The following is a 12,665-nucleotide window of genomic DNA, read 5'->3' as shown; positions in this document are numbered from 1 at the left end:
TTTCCTATGGGCTGGGGAGGTATCTGGAAACTTGAAAGGAAAAGAAAAATTGTATGCTCTTCAGAAGGATTTCATTGTATTAACCAGACTGGAACTAGGATCCTCTTGATTTTACTTCCTAAGTGCCAGGAGCATAGACCTATGCCATTATGCCTGGCTTCTGACACTTTTAATCATTCAAATTAAACAAAATCAATTCTTCATCTATCCAATTTACAGATGTATAAGCTACAACCTAAGAATTTAGTGACTTGCCTGTGACCACACAGCTATAATAAGTAGAGAAATAGGCATTGAAGGGTATATAAGCTCTTAGTCCTTACTCTCTAGCATGTTAGAATAGAGGTATTACTATAAAAAAAAAAATTCCTGAGGGCTGGAGAGATAGCTCAGCGGTTAAGAACATTGGTTGTTCTTGCAGAAAACCCAGCTTTGAATCCCAGTACCCACATGGCAGCTAACAACTGTCTGTAACTCCAGTCCCAGGGGATCCAACAGCCTCTTCTGCCCTATGACGGGCATTGCACAACATGGGTGCACTTACCTACATGCAGGTAATACACGAATACACATAAAATTAAAAAAGTAAATAAAATTTTTTAAAAAATTCCTGGATATACAAGCTCCAAATAACTCATTTGATAATAAACATCTAAATCATTAGGATTTATATTCTTTTAAATGACTGTCTTTATTTTTATAAAGTAAAGTGCTGTGTTTTTGTTGTTTTTTGTTTTGAGACAGAATATGACATTGTAGTCTTAGCTGGTCTTGAACTCATTGCTCTCTCCTTGCCTCAGCCTCTTGAGGGCTGGCATTATAGGTGTGAGCCAACTGGCCTGACTTTAAAGTGTTTCCTAAGTGGTGAATTTATTTAATTAATAGCTCCCTTCTCATTTTCCATGTGTATGTGTGTGTATCTGTGTTTGTATCTGTCTGGGCTCACATGTATGTGTAGGTGTGGATGTACCTGTGAGCATGTGCTTGTGGAGGTTCAGGGTTGATGTAGATCAGTTGCTCTTCTACTTTATTCTCCCCTCTCCCATCCCCTTTCCTACTCTTCTGTTTTTGAGGCAGTCTGTCCATCAGATCCAGAGCTTGCATAGCAAGCCAACTTGCTATGCAGATCCCATGTCTCCGCCTGCCTACACTGGAATTATGGGTGGGTTGCCATGCATGTGGGTTCTGGGGATCTGATCTCTTGTCCACTTGCTTGTGGGTCAAGTACTCTTAACTGCTGAACCAGCTCCGTAATCCTGTTTTGTTTTGTTTGTTTGTTTGTTTTTGTTTAAAAGAGCAAGTTTGGACTTGTAAATATATACAGAGAAATATAAAGTAAGAAAAATAAATTTCATAAATCCTTAATGATGGAATTGTTTTTCTCAGGATGGAATAAGTCTAGCATATTGGGGATGACAAGCTGAAGAAACCTAGTAGTGTCAATATGGTAACAAATTGCCTGCTTTAGAACACATGTAGGATTGTACAGATAGCAGTGCCTTTTTGCTGTCAGATTTTTTTCTTATCTTATTCTCTCCCATTTTAGTTGTATAGTCATTTGTTTGTAAACTTCCTATTTTACCTTCTTCATTTGAGGGAAAGTATGTCCCTATAGTCAGTAAAAATGTTTTGAACTGAATGACCTTCATATTGTTTTTGTTTTGTGGCAGTTTTGCCCTAGATTCTGTGAGTTGGATTAAATTAATTAGTACATATAGAAAACTTCAATTGTACGCTGCTTATATGGACAGAAAAATGACTTTCTAATTCAAGATAATAGGTTTTCCTTCTGAAATGAAAGAGAAGCATTATTATTGTGTTTTAGTCATACATTACCATTCTACTTTGTACTCATAACCCTTTTTGTGTTTTGTAGGCTGTGACAGTGAGAAACTCTATGGCTAAGTCTTTATATAGTGCTCTGTTTGACTGGATAGTTTTTCGTATTAATCATGCACTTCTGAATAGCAAAGATTTGGAAGATGATACCAAGGTAAAGATCTACTGGATTATAGTGTGTTTTTCCTGGAAACTGTTTAACAAATGGACTAATACTTGAAATTTTAAAGCATAGAGTTATATAGAATAGAATCTTTTACTTCTGTCATTTATTTCCCTATCCAGGTGACTTTGTCATTTGTCTTTCCAAACTTTTTTTTCTATGTTTACATGCCAAAGATCTGCATAGGAGTTGCATTTTAAAAATAGAAATAGAATCAAGCTTTATTGTTGCAGACACTTATTTTTATATAAGATCTCTTGAAATAGATTCGCCTATAAATAAATGAATACTTAATTAAAATTTTTTTGGCTTATTCTATGTGTATGAATGTTTTGCCTGCATGTATGTAAGTGCACCCATGTCATGTAGTTCCCGCAGAAGAGGATGTTGGATCCCCTGGAAGTGGAGTTACAGAGGGTTGTTAGCAACCACGGGGGGTGGGGGGGTGCATTACGAATTGAACTGGGTCCTCAGCAAAAGCAGCTAGTGTTCTTAGCCACTGAGCCATCTCTCCAGTTCCTTCACTTTTAAATTTATTTTACAATACAAAAATGTTCACACATATAATCCATTTAAGTTGGGTTTGGTTTTTTTTTTTTGTCTTTTTGAGACAGGGTCTCCTTGTAGCCCCCAGCTGTCCTGGAACTCAGTATGTAGACCAGGCTGGCCTTGAACTCACAAAGATCCCCCTGCCTTTGCTGGGAGTAAAGGCGTGTGCCACCACACCCGGCCCAGTTAAGTGTAATTTATCTGAACCAAAAATATGTCCAAATTTTAACATGAAATTTCTGCATCACAGTATCAAATGTACAAAGTACACACTAAGTGACTGATTATTTTAATTTGAGAAAGCAAAGACATCCTTAAACTCAAAAGTTCTTGAGCTCTGTTAGGGAATGGAAACAACAGCTATGAGAAAATTAAAAGGTAACCTAAGTAAAGGACCCAGCAGAACAAAATACCCCTGGCAAGGAAAAATGCAATTCTTCCTCATTTGACTTCAATTACTATAAATGGAATTCTATTTTATAAAAAAAAAGTTTAAAGATTGTCATTATTTTTAGTGTGTGTGTGTGTGTGTGTTTGTGTGTGCACACGCGTGTATGTGGGTTTGTGTACTTGAAGGCAGTTGCCCACAGAAGCCAAAGGCATCATGTCTTCTGGAACTGGAGTTATAAGCAGTTGTGAGTTGCCATGTGAGTGCTGGGAACCAAACTCAGCAAGAGCAGTACCTACTCTTGCAGACTGAGCTATCTCTTCTGCCCAGAATTCTATTTTGAGGACTAAATTAATGGGCAGGTGAGATGACTCAGCAGTTAAAGGCACTTGACACCAAACCTAACAAACTGAGTTTGAATCCCAAAATTCACATGGTGAAAAGAACCAACGGTGGAAAGAACCAATTCCCATAAGTTGTTCTCTCACCCCCCGCTCACCCCCCATCCCCTCATCAGACTTTAGCTGCTTGAGTAGATAAATGTCTACTTTCTTATTTCTGGATGTTTGATTTCTAGGAGTTATCTTTGTAATGTTTATAAAGAATGACTCAGATTCAGCTCTAATATCTGTCTATAAACACTGTTACTATTTGTGATGCTTAATATTGACTGTCAGCTTGAGAAGATAAAGAATCATCTGGGAGACAAACTTCTGGGAGTACCTGTGTGAGCATTTCCATAGAGCTTTAACTTGGGGAGATGCACCTTGATTGTGAACTGGGGGGTTATGAATTCTAGAATGAATACAATGCAGAAAGGGAACCAAACACTAGAATTCTTTCTGCTTTCTGACTACAAGTACAATGTGACCAGCTGCCTCAAGCTCTTACCACCATGACTTCACAACCAGGAAGGGCTATACACTTGAAATACAAGCCAAAATAAACCTACCTTAAATTGATTGTCACATATTTGTCATAGCAATCATTCATACCACCTCCCCTTCCCGCTTCTGTCTTTTCTTTGTTCAGACAGATCTATATATCCCAGGCAGGTTTCCCGCTCCCAATCCTTATACATTAGCCTCCCAAGCACTGGGATTATAGCTGAAGTACAATTGGCATGACAATTTTAATTAAATGGAAAAAGTTCTTCCCTGCTGCTAAGAGATACAGTAAGCAAAGTAATGTAATGAATACAAGAGATGTTTTGAAAAATGTACCAAGAGTATTTTATGTGATTAATTCTGGTTACTGAATCTAGACCCTTAAGAAGAAATATGAAAATAATGCCCTTAAGAAATAAATTGATTGATAATTAAGAGTATAATGTTATAGATACAGGATTACATGAAATATGAAAAATTAATATAAGAGCAATTTTACATTTAAGATAGTAGGATTAAACAATAAAGATGACATTTCTCATTTAAAAGGGAAATTGGGTCATAGAGCAATTGAGAAAACTAAAACGGAAAATTAAAATAGCAATGAATAAAGCTATATATATCTATATATATAATCTGTCAGATATTGAATATATGTCGCATTAAAATATTATAGAATCTGTCACATTAAAAAAAGTTGCAGAGTTTGGTGTGGTGGCACACACTTAATAATTCTAGCAGTCAGGAATAAGAATCAAGAGAATCACCAGTTCAGGGCTATAAAGCAAGACCCTGTTTCAAAAGAAGAAGCAAACAAAGAGTTCTGATTAGGGGCTATAAAAAAAAAATACCCAAAAGCCTAAACATAAAAATTTGAATTCCAAAAGCATAATGCTAAATATTTTATATTCTTAGACTAGAAGACACCTTCCTACTTAAGTAAATAAATAAAATAAAATAAATCTAAAAGAAGAAAAAAATGACAGAAGTATCTGCACAAAAATTTAAAACATAACATAAACAAATATTAAAAGTCAAGTAACTAAGACAGAAAACATTTGCAATATGCAACAAACTAAATCTCTGCAACATGTGCAATAGCTCCTAAAAAGGAAAATGGGAAAGAAAATCAAATAAAACTATGTAAATAAATACAGAGAAATAAGACTGAGAAAACATAAGCCATTCAACTTTTATTACAAAAAAATAGCCAAAAAAGAAGGAATAGTTCCTTTTATTACATTAGAAAATAAAGGTAATGATAAATTTCCTATATGAGTAAATGTAGAGAAGCCAGAATTACACACAGGTTAAAGTACACAGTCCTTCCCAGAAAGCAGTTTAAGCAATAGCTACCAAATTCTTGCATACATACACATAAAAAAATTTAGTATACACATAAAATAAAAATAAATAAAAATAAAAGTGAAGATAATTTAAAAAATTTTAATATTGAAAGTACAAATTCTATATTAAGTTTAAATTACCTACCCAAAGACATACATGAGCTGGTACAAACTATTTTTTTCTCTACCACTAGCTTTTACTCTAAAGATAACATGTGTGACATACTGTATAAAATAAAATAGGATTGGATTCAGAAAAGTTCTGTTTTAATTTCAATTTGTAGTGCTGAAAAAAGATTACTATGGTCGATTTGCATGTGTGCACACAAGTATACTGTAGTTGGTAGGGTGAGTTGCTGTTTCCCTCAGCTCTCTCACCCCTCTCCCGTATTTTCATCTCTATCAGTTGATGGTCAGTTATTTAAAAAGACAAGTAAAATGAAAAACTCTTAAATACAGGTATAAATTGTGAAATTATTACCACTGTAACGGAAAAATATAGTTCACTCTGATCTCATCCAAAAATTTTATTTTTTTTTGGTCGTTTTGAGGCAGGGTCTCCCTGTAGCCCCAGCTGTCCTGGAACTCACTGTATAGATGAGGCTGGCCTTGAACTCACCGAGATCTGCCTGCCTCTGCCTCCTAAGTGCTGGGACTACAGGCATGCCCCCCCCCGTGTTTTTTTTTTTTTTTTTTTAATTTAGTTACCACATAATTAGAAGATTTTATGGCATCTTTAACATATTCAATAACAATTTCCAGAGCATAGATGCATTTCTTTCAAAAGTCAGATTGTTTTTAACTACCGAGCCATCTCTCCAATCCCATCATCCAAATATTTTAAAATGATTTGTCATCTGTTGAAAGTCAGTTTTTCTAAAAAGCCAGCTTTTCCTAAATCCAGTGATTAATAATATCAATGTATTTTAAAAATAAATATTTCTAATGAATTTTATGAGTGTCATTTGCAGATATGTTTGAAAAGTTCAGAGAAGTAAAATATTGATTGATTGTGGTATATTTTGTTTGAATACTGGCCAGAACTAATCCCCTCTCTAATGTTGCAAAAGAGTGTTTATTATTTATAATATGGACATTATAGTGAGTTTGAACCTTGTTCTTACCTAAATTTTCTCCTGTTTTACAGACTTTTTCCATTGGTGTTCTTGATATTTTTGGGTTTGAAGATTATGAAAACAATAGCTTTGAACAGTTCTGTATTAATTTTGCTAATGAACGTTTACAGCACTACTTTAATCAGCATATTTTCAAGTTGGAGCAAGTGAGTACCTAAATATGTTATGTCTGCTTTCCTGCCCATATGTTGAATTTTACTGATAACAATTTTAAGTCTTATATTTCAGTTCAGATTATATGGTGTTCATAGCATTATAAGGAAGTGACAAAGCCATGTCCACAGGGATTTCTTTCTTTTGTAAATAGTTGCTAGATGTGTTGCTAATATGTGTGTGTGTTAATGTGCATTCTTGAATGAAGAGTGTGTTTGGGGGTTTTGTTATGAGTGTTGGATTTTTGTTGATCCTCTGAGCTTTGTCACTATATTTAATCCTTGTTTAATTGCTCATGGATTGGAAGAATTAATATTATGAAAATGACCATCCTACCAAAAGCCATTTATAGATTCAATGCAATGTATAAATCCTATAAGACATAGAATTGAATGAGGTTTTAACCTTTAAAAAAGATCTCCATTTCATTTTAAAATACACTGTTTTGTACAGAAAAACTCATTTTTAATGCTACTAACACTTAGATGTTTGCACATCCTTTGATAGTGGGCCTCTAATCTCTATGTATCTGATTATTACTAGTCACAGTCAGTTACACTGGGATCCTTGGCACCCAAGTATGGATATAAAGTCATCAGGTAGATTTCATTGGTAATGTTTTTCACCTCTACTAATTAGCATGAAGCAAATTTTTATGCTGCTTCCTCAACTATAACTCTTTTATTTGTTGATTTTGTGTTTGTGTGTATCATACAGATCATCCCAAACAATCTTATTCATCTATATACCCACTTCCCAAATGGCACCCTCCCATAGCCTCCCCCACCACTGGAGCCCATATACTCTGTCATCCCTGTTACTGTCCACTGTGTTGTTGGTGTGCCCAGCCATTCCCCAGTGCTTGTCCATCCTCTGAATCTAGTCAGCCTATCTAGAGTTCCTTGTTTTAGGAACATGAGTCTTCCTCATCTAGCAGCAATCAGTTGCCAATATTCCTTTAGATAAAATTGGGGTCTGCTGTTCATTTTCCCAGTTTTACGTTGGTTTACTGTCTGGGAGTCTCTTGGGCCAACCTGGCCAACAACTCAAAGGAAAGTATCTCCTATCTGGCATTGTTTCTTGTTATGTAGCCTTTAGCCATACACATGGACTCTTAAAAAATTATATTGACCCCATTAATCTTTTGTTATACTTTACTTTTTTTTGATTCTTGACCTTGTTTCCTGGGCAGTTGATGTTTGGTTTAGAAAATCTTTTCCTACACCTATGGCTTGTAGGTTATTGCCAGTGTTTTCTTCTAACAGCTTTAGAGTTTCAGGCTTCACATTGAGGCCTTTCATCCATTTGGAGTAGACTTTTATGCAAGGTGAAAGATAGGGGTTTAGTTTCATTCTTCTCTAGGTGAAGATCCAGTTTTGCCAGCACCATTTGCTGAACATGCTGTCTTTCCTCCGTGAGTGTTCTTGGCCCCTTTGTCAAATATCAGGTGGCTGAAACTGCATGTACTCGTATTTGGGTGCAAAGGCTACAGACTTTTGTAGATTAATTTTGTAACCTGCCACTTACTGAATGTGTTAATTTCTAGGCTTTTCTGGTGGAATTTTTGGCATCTCATATATATAATACATCGTCTGCCAAAAGGGATGCTTTGAGCTCTTCTTTTCCAATTATTACTCGTTTAATTTCCTTCTCTTTTCTTATTGCTTTTGCAAGAGTTTCAAGCACTGTGTTGTAAAGGAGTGGAGATAGTGGACAGCCTTGTCTGGTTCCTGATTTCATTGGGAATGCTTCCAGTTTTTCTCCATTTAGAATGATGTTGGCTGTGGGTTTGTTGCATATGGCTTTCATTATGTTGAGGTATTTTTCTTCCAGTCCAACTCCCTCTAGGACTTTGAACATAAATGCATTTTGAATTTTGTCAAATGCCTTTTCTGCATTTATTGAAATCACCATGTGGTTCTTGTTTTTGAGCTCATTTATATGATTTATGATGTTTATTGACTTAGGTATATTTAGCCATCTCTGCATCTCTGGAATAAAGCCGATTTTGTCATGGTGGATGATCCTTTTGATGTGTCTGTATGTGGTTTGATCTTTACCTGGCTTTGGTATTAGAGTGATGCTGGCTTCATAGAAGGAGTTTGGAAGTTCTCCCTCCATTTCTGTGTTTTTGAATAAATTAAGTAGTATTGGGTGTAGATCTTCTTTAAATATCTGGTAGAATTCTGCCGTAAATCCATTTGGTCCTGGGCTTTTTTTAGTTGGGAGGTTTTGTATTGCTGTTTTAATTTCCTTATGTGTTATGTGTCTGTTTAAGCTGTTAATCTGCTTTTGGTTTAGTTTTGGTGGTTCCCATGCTTTTAGATACCTGTCCATTTCTTTTAGGTTTTCAAATTTAGTAGCATATAGGTTTTGTTCTGTATCTTTCTGGTGTCTGTTGTGATGTTTCCTCTTTCATCTCTGATTTTGTTGATTTGGAGGTGCTCTTTCTTTCTTTTGGTTAATTGGGCTAGCGGTCTGTCAGTCTTGTTTATCTTTTCAAAGAACCAGCTCTTGGAATTGAAAGAACTAGCTTTTGGTTCTTTGTATTGTTTTCTTTGTTTCTATTTCATTAATTTCTGCTCTGATTTTTGTTATTTCTTCTTGTTTGCTGGGTTTGGGTTTCATTTGTTGAGTTGCAGTGTTAATATTTATTTGTGTTCTTTCCGATTTTTTAATGTAGGCACTTAGAGCTATAAACTTCCCTCTAAGAACTACTTTCAATGTATACCAGAGGTTTTCTGTGTTGTATTGTCCTTTGCATTAATTTCCAGGAATACTTTTATTTATTTCTTGATTTCTCCTTTGACCCATTCATCGTTCTGGAGTGTGTTGTTTAATCTCCATGTTTTCATGTAGTTACTAGGGTTTCTTCTGGTGTTGATTGTAAGCTTTATTGCATTGTGGTCTGATAGAATGCATGGAATTATTTCAGTCTTTTTGTATTTGTAGAGATTTGTTTTGTGCCCCAGGGAGAAGGTTCCATGGGGCGATGAATAGAAAGTATATCCTTTGGTGCTTGGGTGGAATATTTGGTAGTTGTCTGTTAGGTCCATTTGATATATGGTATTGTTTAATTCAGATGTCTCTCTGTTAAGTCTCTGGCCTGTTGACCTATCTAATGGATGGAGTGGGGTATTGAAGTCCCCTACTATTAATGAGTTGGGATTAATCTGGATCTTAAAGTCCTGTAGTACTGTTTTTACGAAGTTGGGTGCACCAGAGTTTGAATATATGTTCATGATTGTAATACCTTTTTGGTCTATTCCTTTGATCAGAATGAAGTGGGCCTCTTTATCTCTTCTGATTAATTTTAGTTTGAAGTCTATTTTATCAGATATTGTAATTGCATTGCCTGCTTTTTTCTTAGTAGTTTTCACTTGATATATTTTTTTCCATCCTTTCGCCTTAAGGTAGTGCCTGTCCTTGAAAGTGAGATGAGTTTCTTGCAGACAACAAAAAGATGGGTTTTGTTTCTTAATCCATTCACCTAATCTGTGTCTTTTGACTGGGGAGTTCAGACTGTTAATATTTAAAGTTAATGAAAGATGTTTATTGAATCCTGTCATTTTTATTTCTGTTCACATTGGTATAGCTGTACATTTCCACAGTTACAGTTTCATTGAGCTTCTTTCTATAACCCCTTGTGTATAGTTGTTCTTTTCTTCAGCTCTTTGTGTTGCTTCAAGAACTCTCTGAAGGGCTGGTTTTCTGGATATGAATTCTTTCAGCCTATTTATGTCATGGAAGATTTTTCTTTCCCCTTTGAGTATAATAGATGTTTTTTCTGGGTAAAGTAATCAAGGTGGGCATCTTGTGGTTATTTAGAACTGGAAATACTTAGGTCTAGGCTTTTCTGGCTTTCATAGTTTGCACTGAAAAGTCAGCTGTAATCCTGATGGATTTTCCTTTGTTATTTTGATCTTTTGCAGCTTTCAGTATTCTCTCTTTGTTCTGTACGTTTAGTGTTTTTACTATGACATGCCCCGTGGAGAGTTTCTTTTCTGGTCCTGTCTGTTTGGTGTTCTATATGCTTCTTGTATTTGTATGGGCATGTCTTTCTTTAATTTTGGGAAATTTTCTTCTGCAATCCTGTTGAAGATCTTGTCCACAACATTGTCTTGAGATTCTTCTCTTTCCTGTATGCTTATGATTTGTAAGTTTGGTATTTTTATGGTATCGCACAATTCCTGCATATTCCATTCTTGTATTTTCTTAAAATTTTTAACACGTTTGTGTTTTAATTTGCTGAGCTATCTCACGGCTCACCTAAGATTTATTTTATTTTTTTATTTAAAAAAATTATATTAAGCTTGTACCATTGAGGCCTGTTTCTGTCTTAGCTCTAAGCATACTTTTTTTTTTCACCTAAAGCCTGTTTACATACTAAATAATAGGCTTAACCACTTGGATGACGCTTAAAGTTTTAAACATGACACTTTTTATTACACATTTATTTATTTGTGTGTGGGTATTCCTGTGCCATGACATGTGCAGAGGCCAGAGGGCAGTTTATAGGAGTTGGTTCTCTCCTGCAATCACACTCAGGCCAATTAACATAAGCATGGAAGAAAGAGTGAGTTCTGAGTCAGGATAGTATCAGGGGTCATGTGGTTTGTACCACATGAACTCTCATGAGACCAACTGAAAGTCTTCTAATAGGAAAATACGTTTCCTGTTACAATTTATAATGTTTCCTTTTACTTTCTTTTGTTGCCTTGAATTATCCTTCACATTCATCAATGAATTCATCAAGTCATTAAAAACTGAAGCACACTCATATGTCAATCATTGTGCCTGAGCAATGAAGCTAGAAAATTTGAAGTCTAGGAATGTTATTTGAGGAGTTTTTATCTAGCAGGTTTTTGTTTTCATTCTACACTGGTGGTATCAGACTAGAAAATTCTAACATTTCCAAAAAAGAAAAGGAACAACAACTACAAAAACCAACCAAAGCAGAATGAACCGTAAGATACTGGGTTTCAGGCTAGAATATTATACATTTTCTCTTATACATGGAATCTAGATTTAACATGTACATGTGATATAAAATCAGAAGAGGGAGTATTTGGGGGAAGAAGGGGATTAATAGGAAGGAAGAAGATGAACGGAAGAAGGTGTTAGGAGTGAACTGAGAATAATTCACTGATATGTGTATTAAATGCCATAATGAAACTCATTATTTTGTATGCTAACTAAAACAGTAAAAGTATAAGAGATAATGTAAGTTAAAACTTAGAATAGTAAAAAGTACACAGTACATATTCAATAGCAATTTCTATTATTATATTCTATCCAAATGTACTTAAATTATATAATCATTTTGACCTTTAAATTATATCTGTATTTTATTACTGTAAAAAAGTTGTATTAAGCATTTGACACAAATAAAAATTTTCATGTGCTAGAAAAAAAAAAAAATACTGGGCTTCCTTTAGGTAAGTGAAAATTTACGTCTGTAAGGAGTTAATCCAAGCAGGTAAGCCCAGCATGTCAGGGTTGCTTTCTTTCAAAAAATGTTCCTTTGTTCTGGTAGAGGGCTGCTTAATTAGTCTTAATGGTTTAAAGAGCAGAATAGAATTTTCTACTGATTCACAAGTTAACTGTCAATGTTAGCTCTACACTGCCCAAAGGTTACATATTAGGAGTAAAAGTAAACTAGAAATAGGTATGGCATCCTAGAAACTGAGGCCTACTTTAGGTTTCTGTTTTTGATTAGGTCAGAACAAAGTAGAGTTTCTAGTATTTTTAGCCATTTGTAAATTTAGCCTTAGTAAAGGAAGAGACTATCCTAGTGCCATAATTATCAGTGTTTATAGAAGGAAATAAGGAAGAAAGGAAAGAAAGCATAGAAGTAAACCAATGTGGTAAAAGCTAAGAGAAATTGTACAGTAGATGATATAATGGGCATGATATAACAGACATGGACTCTAACTATGGTTTCAAGAAAGAAATTTGAAAAGCAATATGTTTAATACAAACTTACTTAAAACCTTCCTAAAGCCTGACTTCAGTGAAATTTAGAATACAGGATGTTTTTTTAAAACTTAGAGATTACAAGAATGTGAATTGGAAGATAGAACCAGAAAAAAAAAAATCCAGCTTAATGAATGAAAATAGAATGCCCTTAAACAAGTCATATATACATAACACGCACAAACACACAAACACACTTTCCAAGTCAATAAGACACCCATTATAATT

General features: G+C 34.9%; 1 protein-coding gene across 6 annotated transcripts in view; it reads left to right on the top strand.

Moving 5' to 3' along the window:
* Myo9a (myosin IXA) overlaps positions 1-12,665 on the top strand; it is a 269,269-nt gene that overhangs the window by 101,088 nt on the left and 155,516 nt on the right. For all 6 annotated transcript variants that reach the window (XM_029565051.1, XM_029565050.1, XM_029565049.1 and 3 more), the window contains exons 10-11: positions 1,877-1,993; positions 6,320-6,454. In XM_029565051.1, coding sequence (XP_029420911.1) covers positions 1,877-1,993; positions 6,320-6,454 — 252 coding nt within the window. The remainder of the gene's footprint in view (positions 1-1,876; positions 1,994-6,319; positions 6,455-12,665) is intronic.

This window comes from Nannospalax galili, unplaced genomic scaffold (assembly GCF_000622305.1).
Source record: "Nannospalax galili isolate Female #2095 unplaced genomic scaffold, S.galili_v1.0 scaffold54, whole genome shotgun sequence".
Taxonomy (NCBI): domain Eukaryota; kingdom Metazoa; phylum Chordata; class Mammalia; order Rodentia; family Spalacidae; genus Nannospalax; species Nannospalax galili.
Note: the sequence above shows the minus strand (reverse complement) of the source record. Positions and strands in the feature narration are given on the sequence as shown.